The sequence below is a fragment of the Spermophilus citellus genome, assembly GCF_964194105.1.
Source record: "Spermophilus citellus genome assembly, chromosome: 7".
Lineage (NCBI taxonomy): Eukaryota > Metazoa > Chordata > Mammalia > Rodentia > Sciuridae > Spermophilus > Spermophilus citellus.
In genome coordinates this window covers 144,237,851-144,262,153 of record NC_138188.1, presented here as the reverse complement: position 1 = coordinate 144,262,153, position 24,303 = coordinate 144,237,851, and the positions used below count along the sequence as shown (strand labels likewise).

General features: G+C 31.3%; 1 protein-coding gene across 2 annotated transcripts in view; it reads right to left on the bottom strand.

Annotated features, from left to right (window-relative positions):
* Nucleotides 1-24,303, bottom strand: part of NCAM2 (neural cell adhesion molecule 2) — a 494,626-nt gene that overhangs the window by 24,441 nt on the left and 445,882 nt on the right. The window contains exon 16 of one of the 2 annotated variants that reach the window (XM_081301846.1): nt 18,695-19,058. The exons of the other annotated variant lie outside the window; for it this stretch is intronic. Within the exon in view, the coding sequence (XP_081157972.1) occupies nt 18,952-19,058 (107 nt within the window). The 3' untranslated portion in view covers nt 18,695-18,951. Of the gene's footprint in view, nt 1-18,694; nt 19,059-24,303 lie in introns of those variants that run through there. 2 annotated transcript variants of the gene reach the window in all.

Genomic DNA, 24,303 nt, shown 5'->3' with positions numbered 1-24,303 from the left:
TCTGAAGTCTCCTCAGAGAAGAGAATAAAGGCTCTTCTAAGAGAAGCAAGTGGTGTGTGCAAAGATAAAGGGAGTGAGGAAATATGTTTTGGAGTACAGTGAGGAGATCACTGCAGGGGGAAGTGCTGCCTACACATGGGGTGAGTAGAGTGGTAGGGGAGGACTTAAAAGATACAACATCTTACTATTTTATATTTTAAGTATGACAGGGTCAGGAATTTCTTTTATGGGAAAGAGTAGCATGATCTAACTTGTGTTCGAGGAGGGAGTATTCCAGAACTGTACAAGGTGGTCAAGATGCATGTGAAGCAGGAAGAGAAGCTGATCATGGCCCTTCAGGCCAAGTGGAGCCTGCATCAGGAACTGGAGTTCCTGCCTGTAGACAAGGAGAAGCTGCGAGCTGCAGGAAGCTAACCATACTGTTTTAACAGAACTTGATTATATTTGGTAAAGTCTAATGTGGTTATCCATGTATATTTTAAATCCTCAGGCTGCTTTCAGTACATTTTTATAAAGTATTCTTGTCTTTTATATGGACTTATTTATGTGCACTCAGATGAATAGGCTCATAAATTGTAAGCTCTTGATACAGACAACCCATGGCTTATTACCAAAATTTATTTTCTCACACCCCTGCTTTTAAGGGGCATAAAGACTATATTTTCATGACTTATTCTTCTCCATGGTGTCTCTATTCTCCAGTATTCCTGAGGGCTCATCATAATGCTCTGATACATGTATCACTACTTATTTTACATATAAATAGCAGCCCAAACCTTTATTTCAAATCACTTTGCACTACTTGGAGATAGTATTTTGTAGGAAGAAGGCTTAAAAAGGGAACAATGATCAACCAAACTACTTTTATCCCCTTTAATATCTGTTTCAGGGCAAGAAAATCTGTCTTACAGAGGACATTTGATTTAGTAATGTATACTGTTTCAATAGCATTTACATATTGTTTAAATAGCATTTATATTTAAAATTATATACTTTTCCCCATAACACTTTATCTTCCTATATATGGTTGTATACTAAAGGAGAATTATAAACTAAATACACTTTCAAAGTATCTTTTACATTCTGATATTACAAAATATCATATTTTCTCACCCAGTGATAAATTAGTTAAATAGTTTGTACTCATCATTTAATTCATCACAATGGTTATTTGAAAGCTCAAATAAGAACTAGACTGATGACTTTCTTCTATGGGAGATCATAATGTATTGGAAGTTGTAAGACACACAATTTAGAATGTAGTGTGATTCATTGCTTTCCTATTGGCAAAAACAAACAAAACAAAACAAAAATCAGAACAAAAACTTGGGATAAGTATAAAGTTCATGGCTGGTGGTAACAAAGCAAGATAGAGAATACAATTGAGAAAGTTTTGAAGAGTGAGAAGAAACCTTCCATTTCATGGGAGAATTCAATTTCTATCACAAAACAGCATGAATTAAAAAAAAAGTATAAAAATATATGATATACTTGTGATTAGCAGGTATGTACAGATATTAAGGATGGGATATGGGAGATGAATGGTGGGAGCTGGGCTTCATTAAGTGATGGATGTGGAGATTAAGGAGAATGAGTTTGAATTTAATATGTAATCAAATAAATAAAAAAAATCACAAAGTAGCAGTGCCAACAACAACAACAAAATTTAGAAAGTGTGATCATTTTCAAAAAAATGGTAGGAGGTCATTAAATGTGCTCAGCTCAGGAAACAGAATCATCTGCAATTTTAAGAACAGTTAGTAGAGGTCTGTGCTATAGCAGTGGCTGTAGAACGCAGCTACTCTTAACTTCTCTCTTATCCATGCCCATTTCTTTTCCATAGTCTATACAGGCATGCCAATTTTCTAACTTATGTTTGGTTTGAAAGGTGAGGAAGCAATTAGATCTAGCCTCTTATATGTGATCAGAGATTGAAAAAACAATAATAATTAATTGCCATTAAAATAGTTTAAAATGCACTGAATACCAGAGTCTAATATTATAAAATTATATTACATGTATGTGTGATTATGTATAACTATTTTGCATACTTTTACTTGGAATGACATTTTAAGTGGTCCACCATGTTAACACTGCTATTTAAATATCTTCCCAATATGCCTTAAGGTTTTAGTGTTTCTTTTAAATAACTCTGTATAAAAAGCAAACAACCTAAAATATAAATAAATACTCTCTCTAGAAATTTCCATGCAAATCTTCAAATTATTGATATCATTTGATGTGAGAAAATAAGAACCAAAATTAAAGAAAATAAACTGCTAATTTTGGGGGGGGGGAAGCATGGCTGAAGACAAAAGAGTAGAAAACAGATTTCTTGTGGTAAACATTTCAAATTACTGAAAACTTTAGAAATTATATTTTAGAGGTTATTTTAACAAATCTGGAGCAATAATAAACCATGAGAAATTTTGGAATATGTGAAGTCCTTGAACAATAAAATACTTATTACCTTATCTACATTGAATATCACATAATTAAACATGTGACAAAACTTCTCCTTAAAAAAAAAGGAATAAAGAGCATACAAAATATTTTCTATATCTTTCTCTCTCTCTTTTTTTGAGGGGGTGGGAGTACTCGGGATCCAATCCAGGGGTGCTTTACCACTGAGCCACATCCCCATTCCTTTTTAATTTTGAGACAGGGTCTTGATGAGTTGCTGAGGTTTTTATCAAATCTGTGATAAACCCACCTCAGCCTCCAGAGTTTCTGGGAGAGTAGAAGTGCTGCACCACACCTGGCAATAAAGTTGGGCTGTTTTGTTTTTGTTTAGGTACTGGCGATTGAACCTAGGGCTTTATCATGTTATGCAAGCACTCTACCACTGAGCTAGATCTCTTAATTATATAGTCAAATTCCTACTTTTGAAGTTGATTCCTACACTGGGCACTGTTTTCTCCAAGTAGTCTTCATATCTGATGATATGTATTGGAATGCAAGTTGGATGTGTCTTATTCTCCATAAGAAAAATGTAGTATTTATTGGCTAGTAGGAAGGGGAGGGAGCTTTGTAAATCTGAATGACTTGATCTGAAGAATACTGGCCAAATTGGTTAAAGAACTGAATAATTTAAATGCTTTTTTCTTAACCATTACCTCATCCAGTTCATTTTTCTGTTACTATAAATTTTTGCATTTTTAATCATATAAGACTATAAATGCAAAATAGAGAAAAATACATGGATGGTTTATACTCTTATTCTCTTCGGAATTTCTGATAACAAAATTTTTAGTTTTAGATATTAACTGTAGTGTGTCTTAGGGACTTCAAATTTCTAGAGTTACGCCAAGGGGAAAAAATGCCTACATAATTAAAACTACATGTTTTAAACATGTTAGTTCATTTATAATGTCTCTTATTATATGGTTCATATTAATTAGTACATTTTATACTATCAATTATAAAATAGAAGTATAGTTTTTCAATTTACTTCAAAATCTATTATGGCAAGTAACCAAGATATCCCTTAGTAGGTAAATAGATAAATAAATGAAGGTACATGAAATACTATTAATGAAGAAAAAATTAAAAATACATGGACACTAAATATATATTACCTTAAATAGATATTACTAAATGAAAAACTAAAAGCTTATTGAAAAGGGTGCATACCTTCTGATTTCAACTTATGAAATTCTACAAATAGCAAAAGTCACAACCAGTAAAATGATGCGTGCTTACCAAGTGTTAGAAAGGGAGTTAGGGTGAGTAGACAGCACTAAAGAGAGTACCCTAATGGTTGGTACATGTCATTATATATTTGTCCAAACTCAGAAATGTAAAATAGCAAGAATGAATCTTGGTGGAAATTGTGGATTCTGTGTAATAGGCTCCATTGTCAAAAATGTATTGATGTGGTGTTTGATACAGAAAACAGTAAAGCATGAGTAACGTCAAGAGATCTGTGGAAATCACCTTCCTTTCAATTGTTTCTGTGACACTAAAACAGTTATAAAAATTAAAGTCTATTTAAAAGGACAAAAAATATTATGATGCTTGAGTGACTTTAAGGGAATGACTTTCATGCATGTGTTGATTGAAAATTCTGTAAAAACTAGGTTCATTCTTTCATGTCCTCTAGTAACTAAAACACAGTTATGTGTTAATAATAAACATGTATGTCTTAAATGCTTTTAGCCTTGCTATTTTATATGATGGAACTCATCAGAAATCTATATTATACTTTTCTTTAGGGAAATATTTTCTATTCCCCCAAATAAACTTCACGACAGAGCTGGTCAATCACAGATCTGTATATTAAAATCCTAAACAACATTTTAACTGTTTTCTACCAAAAAGAACAGTGAAGCAGAAAAGTTTTCTTGTCATTATTCAAGAAACTCAGATAATTTTGCATTTAACATTCCACACAGTATACATATCTAATTCAGCCTCTGTAAAAATAAGAGTAATAATAACCCCTTTAAGATTTAGTTCACGGATTACTGAAAGCAAATGTCAATTTGAGAAAATAATTTTTATTTCTATTTTAACAATATGGAAATGAAAATATTCTTCTATTTCAAATATTTTATAAACATTTTCTCTTTGCAATTTTAAATAATAAATGAATAAAGAAACTTTTATAAAAAATTATGAGTGTTTAGGCTATATATTTTGACTTCTTAAAATAGAAATAATAGATACTGAAATAGAAACACCTAATTTTTTAGATGATACTAAGTAAAAAATATCATTTTATAAAACTAGTATAAAATTACCTATTTCTACCAATAATATAAGTTCATTCTTTTAAAATGTTACCGTAAAATGGATAAAAATAAGAAAAATGATTAATATTTATTGGATTCCACAGATATAGTGTATATTTGTTCACACTGATTATGGGAAATGAATGTATACAATTGTTTAAGTCAAAAAGATAACATTTATCTAATAGAAACAAATTGATTATACATGGTTTTTCCTCCGACACAGAGTGTTTTCCACAGGCCAATTAAGAAAATAGCAAAGAAACTAGGTAAAGACACAAGACCATGTAATTTATAGACTAGAGATATACATATGCCAAGTTTAAATTATTTAATCTGATAAATATATGAGAAAGATATCCCAAGTTATTTAACTATGTCAGTGACTTGTTATTTGACTTCTCTTATTTTCAGGTTTTGATTTAATAGAGTTTTTAAAAATAATACTTCTATCTTTCCACAAATCTCCTCTGAGTTTCTTCATATACAGCTCAAAATAATAGTTATAACAATTTAATGAAGGAATAAAATGCTAAACAGTTACCAAATTATTCCCATTTGATATTGCTTTGTAATGTACTGTCAGTAAAAATAAAAGTAATAAGGTAGTTATGTCTGATTCCAACATGGCGGCGGGCACAGAGAGATCAAGTCTCTGACCTCTTCAGCTGTGCAGCCATAGGGAGTCGTAAACAACCTAAATCTGTTTGCTGAGGATCACTAGGCAATGCTGTGCTGACCTGGATCTGGGGCGATCAGTCTGGGCCTCTCAGAACACACACTGAGCCCGGATCGGCTGAATTCAAGCTCCCATTTGCCTGCTTCCCGCAGAAAAACAGCTGTGACTCAGCACTAATCCATCCGGCTGAAACAACTGGTCAGCCCTTCTCATCCTACAGAGGTAAATGCCTACCGAGCCTTCATAAGTAGTGGCCACAGGTTTGAAACGGGGCTTGGGAGAGACAGTAAGGACCCACCCGTTGCATTTGTCACCCGCAAAGGGAAACGAACTGTCGCCATTTGTAAGAGTTACCACCATGGCAGAGAACTGACGTCATCAGACTGTGGCGGAGGAGATAACCTCATTGAAACCTGCGGCTACAGGTGTGTAATTCCCTAGCCTTCCCTCTCCACACATCGGGGAAACCTTAAAGGCCCCTCCCAGCTCTCCCGCACGATAGCCAGCCCGAGGGAATCAGAGGTGGCACGGGACCCACGGAGCGGAACTACCGCTCCCACCAGTGCTGACAGCTGAGGTCTCTTGCACCAGCTACCGGGGGCGTGGCTACTGGAGGGCAAGTAAAATTCGCTGAGGATTCTCAGCCCCAAGCTCTAAAAACTTAGGGTCTGAGGGAATGGCAAACTGGAAGAGTGTGCCCAGTCTTTCATGAAAACAGGGCTCCCGGGAGCAGCAGACCTGGCGTGTAGCCAGTATTGTGGTGAGCAGCACCAGTGAGAGGGGCCTGGCTAGAGGAAAAGTGGGAAGTGACTAGAATCAAGAGGAGGCCCTAGGCACTCAGGATTGGAGACTCGCCCAGTCTGGGAGGAGCTGCTGAAAAGTGATTGGTTCCCGCGTACTGACAGGAGAAACTTGCCTGGTGGGCACAGCGCCACCTACTGGAAGAGAAGTTAATCAAACTCTAAGACTGCATTTATTAGTTTTTGTTTTGTTTTGTTTTTCTTGTTTTTCTTTTTTTCTTTTCTCTTTTTTTTGATTTGGGTTTTTCTTTCATTTTCATTTTTATTTCTTGTTATTTTTAAAATTTTTTTTTACAATTTTTTTAAAATTTTTTTTCTTCTAATTTTAATTTTAATTTTTTTATTATTTTAAAAAATTTTTTTTCTTTTTTTATTTCCTATTTTTTTTCTTCTTTCATCTTTTCATTTATTTTCAATTACCTTATCACCCCTTCCTTGAATTCTACCTGCTTACTCTCATTCTCTTTAGTGACTTCTTCCCTTCCCTTCTAATACCTTTCCTCCCAAGCATCAAATAAATTTATAGGAGTAAACAGTAACTCAGCAGTCAAACAGAACAAGAAGTAACATGAGCAGATTCAAAAGGCAAGGAAGAAAAGGAGTACAAACAATGCAGGACAGCCTAAATATTCAGGAGGACCTAGAGTCATCAGAAAAATGGTCATATAAAGAACTCAAGGAACACCTTAGACAGATGGAATGGAACCTTAAAGAGGATACAAGACAGCAAATTCAAGCAGTGAAAGATCACATTGAGAATGAATTACATAAACAGATAAAAGAAGAAGTTAAGCATCTTTATCAGGAGATAGAGATTATAAAAAATAATCAAACAATAATTCTAGAAATGAAGGAAACGATAAACCAAATTAAAAACTCAATTGAGAGTATCACTAACAGAGTGGAGCAAGTAGAAGCCAGAACGTCAGATAATGAAGACAAAATATATCATCTTGAAAAGAGTCTAGCCAACTCAGAAAGGCTGGTAAAAAATCACGAGAAAAACATCCATGATTTATGGGATAACATAAAAAAAACAAACTTACGAGTCATCGGGATAGAAGAAGGTACAGAGATTCAAACCAAGGGAATGAGTAACCTGCTGAATGAAATAATTACAGAAAACTTTCCAGAAATAAAAAAGGAAACAGATATACAAATTGAAGATGCATACAGGACACCGAGCACACAAAATCACAGTAGACCAACGCCAAGACACATTGTTATGAAAATATCCAATATAAAGAACAAAGAGAAAATATTAAAAGCTACAAGAGAAAGGAGACAGATTACATTCAGGGGTAAACCAATAAGGTTAACAATGGATTTTTCATCACAGACACTGAAAGCAAGAAGGTCATGGAACAATGTATTTCAAACACTGAAAGACAATGGATGCCAACCAAGAATTCTGTATCCAGCAAAATTAAGCTTCAGGTATGACAACGAAATAAAAATCTTTCATGATAAACAAAAGTTAAAAGAATTTGCAGCCAGAAAACCAGCATTGCAAAGCATTTTGAGCAAAACACTACACGAGGAAGAAATGAAAAACAATAACCAAAACCATCAGTAGGAAGTGCCTCGGTAAAGACAGAGGACGAGGGGAAAGATAATCATGGAGAAACAAACTAAATTTTTTTAAAAAAGGATAAATAATCAAACATGGATGGAAGTACAAACCATATATCAATAGTAACTCTGAATGTGAATGGCTTAAACTCTCCAATAAAGCGACATAGGCTGGTATCATGGATTAAAAAAACAAATCCAACAATATGCTGCCTCCAGGAGACACATCTGATTGGAAAAGACATACACAGGCTGAAGGTGAAAGGATGGGAAAAAGTATACCATGCACACGGTCCTCGTAAGCAAGCAGGGGTGGCCATCCTCATATCGAATAAAATCACTTCAAGACTAAGTTAATCAAAAGGGATAAAGAAGGACATTATATACTGTTAAAAGGAACCATTCACCAACAAGACATAACAATTATCAATATTTATGCACCAAATAATGGTGCTGCGACATTCATAAAACGAATTCTCCTCAAGTTCGAGAATCAAATAGACCACAACACAATAATCATGGGTGACTTCAACACACCTCTCTCACCATTGGACAGATCCTCCAAACAAAAGTTGAATAAAGAAACTATAGAACTCAATATCACAATCAATAACCTAGACTTAACTGACATATATAGAATATATCAACCATCATCAAATGGATATACTTTTTTCTCAGCAGCACATGGATCCTTCTCAAAAATAGACCATATATTATGCCATAGGGCAACCCTCAGTAAATATAAAGGGGTGGAGATAATACCTTGCATTTTATCTGATCATAATGAAATGAAACTGGAAAACAATGATAAAAGAAGGAAGGAAAAATCCTACATCACATGGAAAATGAACAATATGTTACTGAATGATCAATGGGTTACAGAAGACATAAAGGAGGAAATCAAAAATTCATAGAGATAAATGAAAATACAGACACAACATATCAGAATCTATGGGACACAATGAAAGCAGTTTTAAGAGGGAAATTCATCGCCTGGTGGTCATTCCTCAAAAAAAGAAAAAAACAACAAATAAATGAGCTCACACTTCATCTCAAAGCCCTAGAAAAGGAGGAGCAAAACAACAGCTAATGTAGCAGAAGGCAAGAAATAATTAAAATCAGAGCGGAAATCAATGAAATTGAAACAAAAGAAACTATTGAAAAAATTAACAAAACTAAAAGTTGGCTCTTCGAAAAAATAAATAAGATCGACATGCTAACGAAGAGAAGAAGAGAGAGAACTCAAATTACTAAAATACGGGATGAAAAAGGCAATATCACAACAGAGTGCTACAGAAATACAGAAGACAATTAGAAATTATTTTGAAAACCTATATTCCAATAAAAAAGAAGATAGTGAAGACATCGATAAATTTCTTAAGTCATATGATTTGCCCAGACTGAGTCGGGAGGATACACACAATTTGAACAGACCAATATCAATGGATGAAATTGAAGAAGCCATCAAAAGACTACCAACCAAGAAAAGCCCAGGACCGGATGGGTATACAGCGGAGTATTACAAAACCTTTAAAGAAGAATTAATACCAATACTTTTCAAGTTATTTCAGGAAATAGAAAAAGAGGGAGCTCTTCCAAATTCATTCTATGAGGCCAACATCACCCGGATTCCGAAACCAGACAAAGACACCTCAAAGAAAGAAAACTACAGACCAATATCTCTAATGAACATAGATGCAAAAATCCTCAATAAAATTCTGGCGAATCGAATACAAAAACACATCAAAAAAATTGTGCACCATGATCAAGTAGGATTCATCCCTGGGATGCAAGGATGGTTCAATATATGGAAATCAATAAATGTTATTCACCACATCAATAGACTTAAAGATAAGAACCATATGATCATCTCGATAGACGCAGAGAAAGCATTCGACAAAGTACAGCATCCCTTTATGTTCAAAACATTAGAAAAACTAGGAATAACAGGAACTTACCTTGACATTGTAAAAGCTATCTATGCTAAGCCTCAGGCTAGCATCATTCTGAATGGACAAAAGTTAAAGGCATTCCCTCTAAAATCTGGAACAAGACAGGGATGCCCTCTATCACCACTTCTATTCAATATAGTTCTCGAAACACTGGCCAGAGCAATTAGACAGACGAAAGAAATTAAAGGCATAAAAATAGGAAAAGAAGAACTTAAATTATCACTATTTGCAGATGACATGATTCTATACCTAGAAGACCCAAAAGGGTCTACAAAGAAACTACTAGAACTAATAAATGAATTCAGCAAAGTGGCAGGATATAAAATCAACACGCATAAATCAAAGGCATTTCTGTATATCAGCGACAAAACTTCTGAAATGGAAATGAGGAAAAACACTCCATTCACAATATCCTCAAAAAAAAAAAAAAACTTGGGAATAAACCTAACAAAAGAGGTGAAAGATTTATACAATGAAAACTACAGAACCCTAAAGAGAGAAGTAGAAGAAGATCTTAGAAGATGGAAAAATATACCCTGTTCATGGATAGGCAGAACTAACATCATCAAAATGGCGATATTACCAAAAGTTCTCTATAGGTTTAATGCAATGCCAATCAAAATCCCAATGGCATTTCTTGTAGAAATAGATAAAGCAATCATGAAATTCATATGGAAAAATAAAAGACCCAGAATAGCAAAAGCAATTCTAAACAGGAAGTGTGAATCAGGCGGTATAGTGATACCAGATTTCAAACTATATTACAGAGCAATAGTGACAAAAACAGCATGGTACTGGTACCAAAACAGGCGGGTGGACCAATGGTATAGAATAGAGGACACAGAGACTAATCCACAAAGTTACAACTATCTTATACTTGATAAAGGGGCTAAAAGCATGCAATGGAAGAAGGATAGCATCTTCAACAAATGGTGCTGGGAAAATTGGAAATCCATATGCAACAAAATGAAACTGAATCCCTTTCTCTCGCCATGCACAAAAGTTAACTCAAAATGGATCAAGGAGCTTGATATCAAATCAGAGACTCTGCGTCTGATAGAAGAAAAAGTTGGCTCCGATCTACATATTGTGGGGTAGGGCTCCAAATTCCTTAATAGGACGCCCATAGCACAAGAGTTAATAACAAGAATCAACAAATGGGACTTACTTAAACTAAAAAGTTTTTTCTCAGCAAGAGAAACAATAAGAGAGGTAAATAGGGAGCCTACATCCTGGGAACAAATTTTTACTCCTCACACTTCAGATAGAGCCCTAATATCCAGAGTATACAAAGAACTAAAAAAATTAGACAATAAGATAACAAATAACCCAATCAACAAATGGGCCAAGGACCTGAACAGACACTTCTCAGAGGAGGATATACAATCAATCAACAAGTACATGAAAAAATGCTCACCATCTCTAGCAATCAGAGAAATGCAAATCAAAACCACCCTAAGATACCATCTCACTCCAGTAAGATTGGCAGCCACTATGAAGTCAAACAACAGCAAGTGCTGGCGAGGATGTGGAGAAAAGGGTACACTTGTACATTGCTGGTGGGACTGCAAATTGGTGCGGCCAATTTGGAAAGCAGTATGGAGATTCCTGGGAAAGATGGGAATGGAACCACCATTTGACCCTGCTATTGCCCTTCTCGGACTATTCCCTGAAGACCTTAAAAGAGCATGCTACAGGGATACTGCCACATCGATGTTCATAGCATCACAATTCACAATAGCTAGACTGTGGAACCAACCCAGATGCCCTTCAATAGATGAATGGATAAAAAAAAATGTGGCATTTATACACAATGGAGTACTATGCAGCAATAAAAATGACAAAATCATAGAATTTGCAGGGAAATGGATGGCACTAGAGCAGATTATGCTTAGTGAAGCTAGCCAATCCCTAAAAAACAAATACCAAATGTCTTCTTTGGTATAATGAGAGCAACTATGAACAGAGCAGGGAGGAAGAGCAGTAAGAAAAGATTAACATTAAACAGAGACATGAGACGGGAGGGAGAGGGAGAGAAAAGGGAAATTGCATGGAAATGAAGGGAGACCCTCATTGCTACACAAAATTATATGTAAGAGGTTGTGAGGGGAATGGGAAAATAAACAAGGAGAGAAATGAATTACAGTAGATGGGGTAGAGAGAGAAGATGGTAGGGGAGGGTGGATAGTAGGGGATAGGAAAGGTAGCAGAATACAACAATTACTAATAGGGCATTATGTAAAATTGTGGATGTGTAACTGACGTGATTCTGCAATCTGCATTTGGAGTAAAATTGGGGGTTCATAACCCACTTCAATCTAATGTATGAAATATGATATGTCAAGAGCTTTGTAATGTTGTGAACAACCAATAAAAAAGAATAAAAAAAAAGTAATAAGAAAGAAAAACAACTGTTTTTCTCTAGGTGCAGTAAACTTTGATCAGTATTCAAAAGTATACATATTAATATCAAATACAGGTTGTACATTAAAATTTCAGTATGAAATGCATACAAATATTTTTAAACAGGTGGTAGATAGACGGATGATACATGATAGATAGACTAGAGTGGGCTGTTTTGGAATAAGAGATGAAGCATTTTTTAGAAGTAATTTCTAGAATAATTCAAATCCTGAAAACAAACATTTCCTTTTGTAATTTTTGCACTAATTTGTCAATCTTTGTCTAGCAATGAAACAATTGATTGTGTTTGCATGAGATTATATATTAGTTTTCAATTCATGTCTATGACTTTTTCACTATTAAAAGTATTTGAAGAATTTCTGTAGTGAAAAGTAACAATTAGTACCTAGATTGGTACTCTTAAGAAAATGTTGGAAATGGGTTCAAATGATACATCTGTAACATGTAAACTGTTCATCTTTCTATGCCTTGCCATTCTCCTCTGAAACATGAGAGAAATACTACTTCCAATAGATCTTATGAAGAGTGAATGATATATTTCATTTAGGGCATTTCCAGTGTAGGATATAGTTGCTGTTCAAAATACAAACTGCTGGGGCTGGGAATGTGGCTCAGGCGGCGCCTGGCATGCGTGCGGCCCGGGTTCGATCCTCAGCACTACATACCAACAAAGATGTTGTGTCTGCCGAGAACTAAAAAATAAATATTAAAAATTCTCTCTCTCTCTCTCCTCTCTCACTCTCTCTTAAAAAAAAAAACAAACCAAAATACAAACTGCTCATAATTTTATAATTCTTATTATATTTCAGACTTCCAAAGCCATTATTTTTGTTTCATACTTTAGCAGTAGATGAGTAGAGAATCTTAGTGATTTTTACAACTATATTATCGTGCTGCCCAAAGTAAAAGAAATTATCATGCATGGACCAAAGTAATAGGAGAAAAATCACTTTAGGCATTTATGTCTGGTTTTATGAACTTTTGCCAACAATGGGTATTACTCAACAATCTTTACATTACTGCATTTATTCACTATGTTCATGTGCTTTATTAAAATGTTATCTGATTATATTGGCCTTCCAGTTTGATTACATTTTTTGAAGATAACCTAGAACCACGATCCTATAAACAACACTGGGTATGTTTCTAAACTTTTTCAAGAGATGATAATTTTAAAAGTCAGAGGGCATATTTGTTGTCTAAAACTTGAAATCATTCAATGAGTATATGTTTATTACTATTTCCTGGCTATGTAAATAATTGTTGAGCTGTGGATTTTTATCAAGTTAGAAATGAAAACACACAAGGACAAAAAGGTTGTACCAGTAATAAAGAAAACACATATAACAAAGCTTTTCCTCAGTTTTCTTTATTACAACATGGAGACACAGAGGTACAGAAAATAAAATGACATTTAATATACTATGAAACACATGCATAGGATTACACATAGTGCTGGATATTATGTTGGGGGTTTTAAATAAGGATGATACTGAGGACAGTACACTTATAACATGTACATTTTTTTTCAAAATACTCTGTGATGAAAACAAATGCAGTTTAAGTGATCAAAAATAGTCATTTTAAACAGAAGTGTTATACATAAAATCAACATAAGATATGATAAAAAAATTCTTAAAATAAAATTATGAATTGTGTATGTTATTTCAAACAGTAGTTTTCAATGTATTACTTTTAGAGAAAAAAAGACCAAGAATTATTTCATAGCAGCTACTTAATACATACATGAAATGAAAGTGAACTCATTAAAGTGATGCTGTTTTATATTATGCAATTTCTGCAATGTGTAACATTATAATTTATTACCTAAATGGGATAATAAAGATTAAGTGAACTTAATTTAAGCATATACAGTTTTTTCAGAAGGTTAGCAATATACCTAGATTTGTTACAACCAACATAAAATTAATTCACACTTAAAATGAAATTAATTCTATTTGAATTAATATATATTTACAAAGTAGATAAAAAGTCTATCAACAAAGGACATATAGTTTGCGTTGTCTCAGATATACCAAAAGAACATGAAAAGCATGCACTTTTTATTTTCTTGGATAATGGCACTTTGTAATTAGTAAATTGACATCATAAAACAATTCTGCTTTATTTGGAGCATTTTAGTGACAGAAAGTTTTGACTTAAAAATTAGTTAAAAGCCAGGGGACATGGAGACTTACAACATTGCTACCGTCCTCATCAGGTTCATAGTCTTAGACAAAATGACAAAACTAAAAGTATTTGGAAAATAAAGTACCAAAGTCAAACACATTTCATGTAATTTCAGAGCGATTAGATTTAAACTAAATGTATTATTCCTTAGATAAAATTCAGATTATTGATGTGTTCATCAAGGTTTTAAATAATATAGACTAAGCAAAGAGCATACCACAACTTTGTATTTAAGAACTTAAAAAATATCTTTGTATTCAAAAAATTAAAAAATGTGAACTCCAGAAAACTCTAATTTTGATGGTAATTTTGAGCAGAATTTATTAACATGTTAGAAAGATTATTTTTCTTTAGTTAACTTCAATAATTTAAATAGTAATGTTTTATGAAAATTCAGATTAACTATAAAGTATTAATACTTAAGTAGCTTGTCTATGACAACAGATTTGGAAATGGACTTGTAACCAATTTCAATTAATTTTGTAATCATTGCAAGAGTTACTTGTATAGCATTTATATATTCATTTACTTGAAATATGTAAACTTGAGCTACTTGCAAAATATATTAGACTTGTTGAAGATTTTATAACATATTTCTGTACCATTATTGGGCCAAGACTTTAAATTTTACCAATGATTAATAGAAAAAATAATAGTAAAACTAAATCTTATTTATTACTGGTCAGAAAAGAGAAATAGATACAGGAAAGGGAGAGAGGAAATAGAGAAATAGAAAAAATAGAAAAGAAAAAAAAATTTTAAAAGAAGGCTCACTTTATTAGGACTAATTTAAAGATTGTTTAAAGGATGTTATATTATACCTAATAAATATGAACCCCATAATAAAACACAAAATCTGACCATTATTTCCTTTATCATCCTGTGTCTTTATTCATTCAGGGAAATTATATTATAAGATATCAAATAGTAATATTTAATCTAAGTAATGTCATAGTTGATTTATTTCAAATTAATAATGCTACTGATAGTATAACTGAAACTACCAATTTTGCTTGCTTCAAATTTTTTGTAAAAAAATTTCAAAATGTTACAACAATCTTAAATTATCAGAAATATTATTAATTTACTACAAAGTGAAAGTATTACCACACATAATATTGACTGTTATTTTTCAAAACTAGACCCAAACATACTGATTATATTAATGTCATAAATTTCTGTCTCAAATTGCTAAAATATTTGTTAATTAAAATGTTATTTTCTGTTCTTAAGTAAATTATATTAATAATTAGAATACTTTCAATTGATCTAAATGTGTTCATCAATATTCAAAATTATGTGGCTAAATTCTTTCATGCACAATATATCTTGCTGAATAGAAAATAAGCATAGATCTGATTATACATAATTGGAACTAGCTGGAATTTTTCTTAAGTTTTAATTTAAGGCAAACATAAAAAATGGGTATTCTTATATGAAATACATTTGAATTAAATGATTATATATTTTTTCAATTAAACAATATACCTTGTATACTATTATGCATACTATTAACATTAATTACTAATTTAAGAAGAAATTGTGAATATTTTTAAAGTCTAATTTATATTCAAAAAATGTTTTGTATATGTTTGTTATATCTATATATAAAATTGAAATATGCACATATAAAATGGTAATACAATGTTCAATACATTTATGTATATTTAAATTCTTTAAATATTTGAGATATGTTAGGAAAAGTGAGAATAAAAGGAAAGAAATTAATAAATGGATTAAGCCATTGGATATTTCAACCTTTTTCATGTCTACCAGTAACATATATATGTGCATCTACATGATGTTTTTGAAAAGACTCTGAATATATAAAATTATACTTACTCCTAATGACCAATAGTATGGGGATAGAAAGTATTGAAACTTGCAGTTTATTTGAGGTCTTTTCATGTAAGAAAATATTTCATAAGGAAGAAAAATATACAGCTACCTCCTGGACATATTGTGTTAGCACTATTGAAGCATCATGGTGAATATTTGCACCTTATAATGATCTGATAAATAATTTTAGAGTTTTGATAGGGAATGAGGGACCATTAAGATAATTAGAGGAAAGGAGAGTATAGGAAAGTTTGGGAGTCAAATAAAGGAGATATTCTGAAATATGTAAAATAGATATCCTGATATTCCACATACTAATAATAGCAATTATTATTATCTCATGCAAAAGTAAATTAGTTTAGCTCTATAACTAGTATATATGATAAGAGATGATTTAAAATATTTTAACATTGGAAGATATGATAAAACATCATTAGACATAGATACATATTTCTGATTACATATAATTAACTCTATACTTACCTTAATACACTAGTTCATATTTATACAAATTAAGACACTAAATTGTATTCAAGAATCCATTGAATGGAAAAACATCATTGGTTTAAATTATAGATATACTTAAAATAATTTTTAATTTTTATGTATTGTTTATGAATAATCACATTAATTCAGTCAGATACTTATAAAATAAACTGTCAAATTTCATGGTTGCATGAAGGACAGGTAAAGTCCATGTAATAAAAAAATAATTCAGAAATGCTTATATTATTAATAGTTTGAAATAATCATACAACTTATAATTTCTAAGGTCTCATTTATTGAAATGCAGTAAGTTCATTATTTATAGTTTAATGATCTCTGATTTCTCATGAAAATGAAGTCAAGCACAATTCTGTTATTTTTAGATATCAGAATTTTGTTCAAAGAATTTATGCATATCTCAGAGATGAAAAATAAGCATTCACCTAGACTATACATTTCTCCAAAGGACAGATTGTTTATTAATGTCTGAATTTAAAAATATATATTTTTGATCTTCAAAAATTCTACATGCACATACCCCTTAATAAATTATTCTAAGATGACATTTTTTAAAAATTATTTAATGTTCTTTTCCAAACTGTAAATGTTACAGTGCATTTCTATGCAAATCTGACCTTGAATTTTCTTTTTGTCACTATTGGTGACCTTGACTGGCGAAATGTCAAATTTCAAAATAAATCATCTTGTCTTAAATTATTAGTTGCATATCCCATGTACTTCAAAAATAATATTTTGAGATCCGAATTCAAAATAATTTTCATGTGACTTTCTCAATATCTTTCTCAGGAAAATATTTGTAAGTTATTGAAATTTCAAGTTAGATTATAATGAATAAGGAAAAAAATCCTGGAAGTTTTATTAAAATTCCTTCCTTTTGCAACATTTATACATATTTATAATAAACATATCTTCTATAATCTCAAATATCAGAAAATATGATGTAATTATAAGTAGTTATCTGGTCAACAAAACATAAGCGTATCTATTTGAAACAAAACATCCCAGAAAATGATTAGATTTCCTTTCTGCATGAATTGGAAATCCTTTGGGGCAGAAAAAAAATGCATATATATATTTGAAAACAGGGAGAATATATTTGTGTTAAAAAAATACTGCCCTTGATAAATGAATTTCAAGGCCAGATCCCAATCATTTGATTCATCAAGTAAGTTATGGTCTCTTTGACAAATATGTAAATCCTGTTGCTTCTAATTCTCCTAAATAAGTAGTAAAAATAATTTGCTATGATGGCGTTGCAAGTAAAAAGATAAACACTATTCTCATTTTAAAATTATGAAAACACTAAAATGAAATTCATTTTTTATGGTACTTACTTAAATTGAGTTCCACTTTAAAATTAAAATCTAGTATCACTATCTTCTTGAAAACAGTGACTGAAATATGTTTTTTTCTCCTTGATTCTTACAAGGACACCCACTGACTCCCAGGTGTCCAGGGAAATGCAATAACTAACTACACATGTTGTTAAAACAGAAGAACTTCATACTGGCTGAACATATAATCTGAATCCATTGAATCAAGTTCATCCTTTTAAACATATTCAAACTTAATGTATTTACTCTGGGGCAATTACAAAGAAATATTTTCACTTAATGAAAAAATAAATTGGTATTAAATTTTAAAAAGAAGCCCTATTCATATTTATTCCTTCTGATATTTTATATCAATAAAGAGAAAATATTTACAAAATAAAGATACATATATGATAAGATACCATGTTTATGTTTTGTATAAATGGTGGACACTATGAAATTTTAGAAATGTTCATTTAGTTAGAAGTTTACATTTAACAATAACACACATCAATAGAAATGATTCACAATTATATCAACCAAATTATGACTTATATGATTATGGCCATGGATATTAAGTTGCATTTGCAAAATAATCAAATGAAAAAAGACTAGATACAACACATAAAGTTTAAGTTCTAAGTACAAGTGACATGATACTTAACAAGGTCAACTTTAGAAATGCATGTTATTCCATGAAACTGGTACTAGAAGAAACAATTCTGTTTGAATTTCCTTCAGTGCTTTCTGATAAATTACCCTCACAAAATGTTGACAATTTGGGTAAGAGGAAAAGGTCTAATTGCTCCTGTGTTAACATACATGCATGATTAAGAGGAGTTTAGAAAATCTTTGATTTTTTTTTAGATTAGGTTTGTTAGTACTATATTGTTTTTACTTTGAAGGGCACAAAAGGAGATATAATATAACATAACAACAACATTAAAATATGCAAGACAAACTTATGGCTATAATGAAAGAAAACCCAGCAGCATTCAGCTGCCATGACTGACTTCCATTTTCACCTTTATTCGCTTCACAGCATTTATCTGCATGATGAAGATTGTGTTTGAAGGTAGAAAAAGAATAAAATAATTAAGAAAACAAGAATAAAGTTACAAATATGAAAATAAAGGAAAAGAAAAATATGACAGTAGGAAAGAAAAAAAAGAGAAAATAATTAATGCAACATTAACACATAGCCATCAACAACTACCAAGATTAAATAACTTTGATACAAGAAGAAAATGATTAAATTGTTTATAAAACGTTTCTAAATTGTTGTAACCTATTAAAAACGTAGATAGGGTCAATATCAGTAAGGTCTATTTCAGGTTATCCAGACACTAGTTCTATCATTGATTCTTTAAATGTAAACTCACATTTATAAGTTGAAAATACGAATTATAAGGGACAATTTACTAAGTTATTTCCTCTGCTACTGAAAAATTCACAGCCCTGTTGTAAGTAGGAACTAATAGATTCTGCAAGATTTGAGGTGACTTTTCTACCACAATTTCTTAGAATGCATATTAAATAATTTCAGTTACATTTAAATAATTAATTACCAAAAATATAAGTGAAAATTACCAATTCACATAATGAATATTTATTTGTAAAAAAAATAGAATATAGGAGAATTCATTTAATTAATCATGTGCATATTGTGAACAGATATCATTGAACCTCTTCTACAATAATTTTGAAATCAATGGCATGAAAGTAATTCATAAACTTATTTTTTCACTATGTATTAAAGCAATGAAATATTATTGTAGGTGTGGTATCAATTCTTGATGGACGATTCTAGAGAGTTAAAATAAATTTCTCCATGGTTAATCAGATTTTAATTTCAATATTGCTAATGTCTTTATTTTATACTAAAATGTAAATTTCATATAAAGATCTGAGTTATTCACTCATGAAAGATTAGTGTTGTTTTGAAATAGTGAAGGTCACCAAAATTATTTTACTTTATAGTTCATTAGAAGTACAACTAAAAAGTCCATAAAAATACCATTTAGCAATATTTGTTAGCAATTGACTTCTTAGTGGTAATTCATGTAATTTCTTTTTTAGCTTGTCAATTTTGAAGAACTAGTATATATTTATCACATGTCTCCAGATGATAGAATTATTTTACCAACAGAAATTGATAATGTATGAACTGAACTGTCCCCAAATTATATGAATAGTCTAAATTACACATCTTTTCAGTAACAGCAAGAGTAGAAGGAAGCAGATACTAAAAGGTACTAAGGGCTTTCCTTGGTTAAATACAAACAATATCAAACATTATAACCCAATAGAAATTATGGGACATTATTTCAAAATAAATTTATCTCTGAGAATTCCTTAAAGTATTAAATTAAGTCCAAGCTAGCAATTTAATGAACTTTTAGTCATTAAAATTGTAAAACTAATAAAAAGATGCCATTTTGTCAATGTCTAGTTTCACAGATAAATTTGCAATCATTTGTCTAATAATTTGCCATAACCACCCAATATTCTCAGTATTTATAAAATACAATAAAATAGTTATGCTATATGAGTTTTACAAAAGACAACATGATTGATTTTACATGCTCTATTTCTATGTTAATGAAGACACACATTTCAAAATATATACATATTAAATAAGAAGTAAAAATGTAAATATATTTACAATGATAAAATAATTTTACAATTAAAAATAAAGACAAAGGGAAAATGTAACCATTAATATGTACACATGGATAAAAACATTTTTAATAGAATGTATAATTTATAAGTGAATGTGAGCAGACCTAAAAAATGGTACTTTAATCCAACAAATTAATGTATTCTAGATTCAGCCTATTGTTTAAAAGAAGTTAAATATGTGTAAACACATATAACTAATGGCTTTTTAAATTTAAGATATGCATAAAACTCATTTGGACGGTATAAAATGAATGCTATATAGAAACAAATTAAAATCAAACTAACTTTTATTTTTTCCAATTTAAATGAAAAGATAGAAGATTTGTTTACCATAGATAACTAATTTAAGATAGGAGTTTAACACATATTTTATTTAAAAATGGAAAAAACAAACCACATGATTATCAGAGTAGCTTTAATTAAAACATATGGAGATCATTTTTCATATTATACAAATATATAATGTTAACTCTTTAGTATTCTGTTGATTTAAAGGCTTCAACTTCCCTAGCATGGACTCAACAGTTGCCTTAAGGAAACTACATCTAAATTGAACAATTCTGCATCTATTAGGACACGTCTTGGATGTCTTGTTGTGAGGCCTTTACAACCAGTGGATTCAGTTAGTAAATTCAATAATATTTTTGCATTATTATAATAAAAGTATTTTATTTTCCCCTTTTCCAATAGGTTGTATAGAGGTTTTATCATGGCATGATTTAGAGAGGATAGATTCCATCTGTTAGCTTCTAGGATTTCTTTATCTATGTGCATGTGTGACTTCCCTTGACAACGTGAATGATTTCATCAGACATGAACCACACTCTGTCATCAGCCTTTCTAATGCTGGCTCTTTTGTTTTCTGCTGCTCATCTTCAACTTCTTAAAAGCATCAAGTAAACAAGGTATCTAAATCTTTTAATCTCACATCCATCCTCAACTTACTACTTTCTTACTAAATCTCTTTAGCAAAGCTGCACGCAGCAATGAAACTTCATATCTCTTTGGTTGAGATCCTGTGAGCAGCATTTGACATATGACAATTTTTGTGTGTGTGTCCTGAGAAAAAATTTCTCCCTGCTTCACATCCAAGACACTATACTCTTTTTTTTTACCCCAATAACTCTATAACATTTTAGTATCTTTAGCAGTGGAGTATTTTCATCTTCCAGTATGACAGTTCCTTGGGACTTAGTTCTTGACCTTCTACATAAGTCACTCAGAAGCACTCCTTGAATATCTAAACTGTACCAGTCACCCTCTTGTGTTGAGAAAATATCAATGAGTGAATAGACAGCAATTCTTCTTCAGAGCTTAGGCTCTGTTTGTTGAGTGGGTTTATCTTCACGCAGGTTTCATACACCTTTCACTTGGTAAGACTCACAGCCTCACACTGTGTGTCCAAGACAGCTATCTTCTCATCTCTATACTGGACACCTCAAACCAATTACTTTATGTTTCAAAGTTAATACTAAACTGGTCTTATGGTTGGTCCTCATTCAAGATTGTTCCTCCTATCCAGTTCTTCACTTAAGGAATGACATCAACAGAACTTCAGTTGCTGAAGCAAGAAAACTTAAAATCATCATTATCCAATCTATTAAGGAGGCAGTGTTAGTCTTCCTCTATAATGTGTCTGAAATGTGTTCACCTTTCTTTAAGCATTCCTGTTCCTCCATCACTTGCATTTACTCATATGAATAAGAGTACTTTATAATGCCTATCAATTTACATAACTTCACTACTTAAAATTACTTAGGATTTGTATTAAACTTATTTACACGAATTTTAGAAGTCCTTGTATTCATTTGAAATGTAGATCTCTTTTCAATAACTAAACTCCACATTCTTTCTCAAATATACTTTTTCTAATTGTTGAAGGAGATCAAGTATTTCCTTGATCATAGATTTCTTCATATACCATACATCCTCTGAAAGGTTCATTCTTATGTTTCATTTAGGGGAAAAAAAAACGTTTTTGAGGAGACAACCCTGCTTAATCCTAACTCTATCACAAAATTCAATACACTTGCCAAATGCTCTCATGGCAGACACTACATGGGCACATCTAATAGTTGTGAGCATTCATTGGTATTCTAAGTTATGATGAAATATCTGTCTTCTAGTGTGTGAACATTTTGATGCCAGGAAAAAGTCGTATTCTTCTCATAAATTAATCCTTTGTATTCATCTCAGCATTTGTCACAAAACAGGACTTCATGAACTAATTGTAATGAATAAGTGAATGGATTTTGACAGGGCAGAGCCAGAAGTAAATAAACCATAATTATGTGCATTCTTCTCCTAGGTCTTGTCTATTAAGTCTTGCCCCACAAGTTTCTCAAACTGATACAAATCATGTTTTTAGAGTTAATACATCACAATTCATCCTGGCCATTCATATGCATATATATGACATATGTATATATGTACATATGTATATGCATATATATGCAGGATCTATATCACTTATACCTGTAAGTGGCTTTTGTTTTCAATAGTTTCTTATAAAAATAGCAGGGATTCTAGGTTTGTTAACAATAAGATGTCAAAAATCTGTTTTTTGTGTTTTATCTATGAATTGTTATTAAAATTTACCCTCTAGTTCATAGAATACCAATTTTCATTTACTATATAATATTGGTATATATTATGGAGTACTGTGTAATATGAGGATACATGTATACAATGTAGGATAATCTATCAGTGTAAGTAACTTTTCTATCTCCAAAACAATTAGCATTTCTTTGTGTAGGGAACATTCAAAATTCTCTGTTATAGTTCTCTATAAAATACATAATAAATTGTTATGGACTATAGTCACTCTACTGTGCTATAGAATATTAGAACTAATTTCTTCTATGCAATTGTATTTTGATATCTGATAATAAAAATTCATAATTTCCTCCAAGTATTAAACATTCAGGAGGAGGGAATACACTATTGCCAGCCTCCTTTTGATACACTGACTTTGCTTGAAAGAGACTTTACATAGAGTATCATTATTATAAACATAATGCATTTAAATTGTAGAGACAGTTATTATATTTAAAAGTCATGAAGGAAAATATGTGGATAAATGATATCACATTCAACCACTGTTATTTAGGTAGATCATATCATAAGGCCATTAAATTTGTCATAGGACCTAAAGTAGCCTTTAGCATAAACAGATCATTTAACCTCTTGAAATCTTATTCGTAAAATGAGTGTCTCTTCCTTGTCTAACTCATAAATAAGAAAGAACTGAGACAATGAATGCAGAAATCCTCTGTAAATTAAAAAGAAATTGTCATCATAATATATCTGCATTATTTCTAGAGGCCTCTCAGTTTCCAATTTCATATTATGATTTTTAGCATTTATTAATATTAGCAATTATTTTTAAATCCACAGTGTCAATTATTTTTAAACCTTATATTCAACAGTAATTATTTTTAATCAAAATATTAATTGTATAAAACTATTTTAAATTTTATAAACCTGATGTGTGATATAACAAATTTATGAAAAATGATATTAAAGTTGATTTGAAATTAGAAAAAGAATAAATAATATGACTGTACTGACAAGTTTTACTCATATTCTATTTTCAAACAATTATGGACTAAT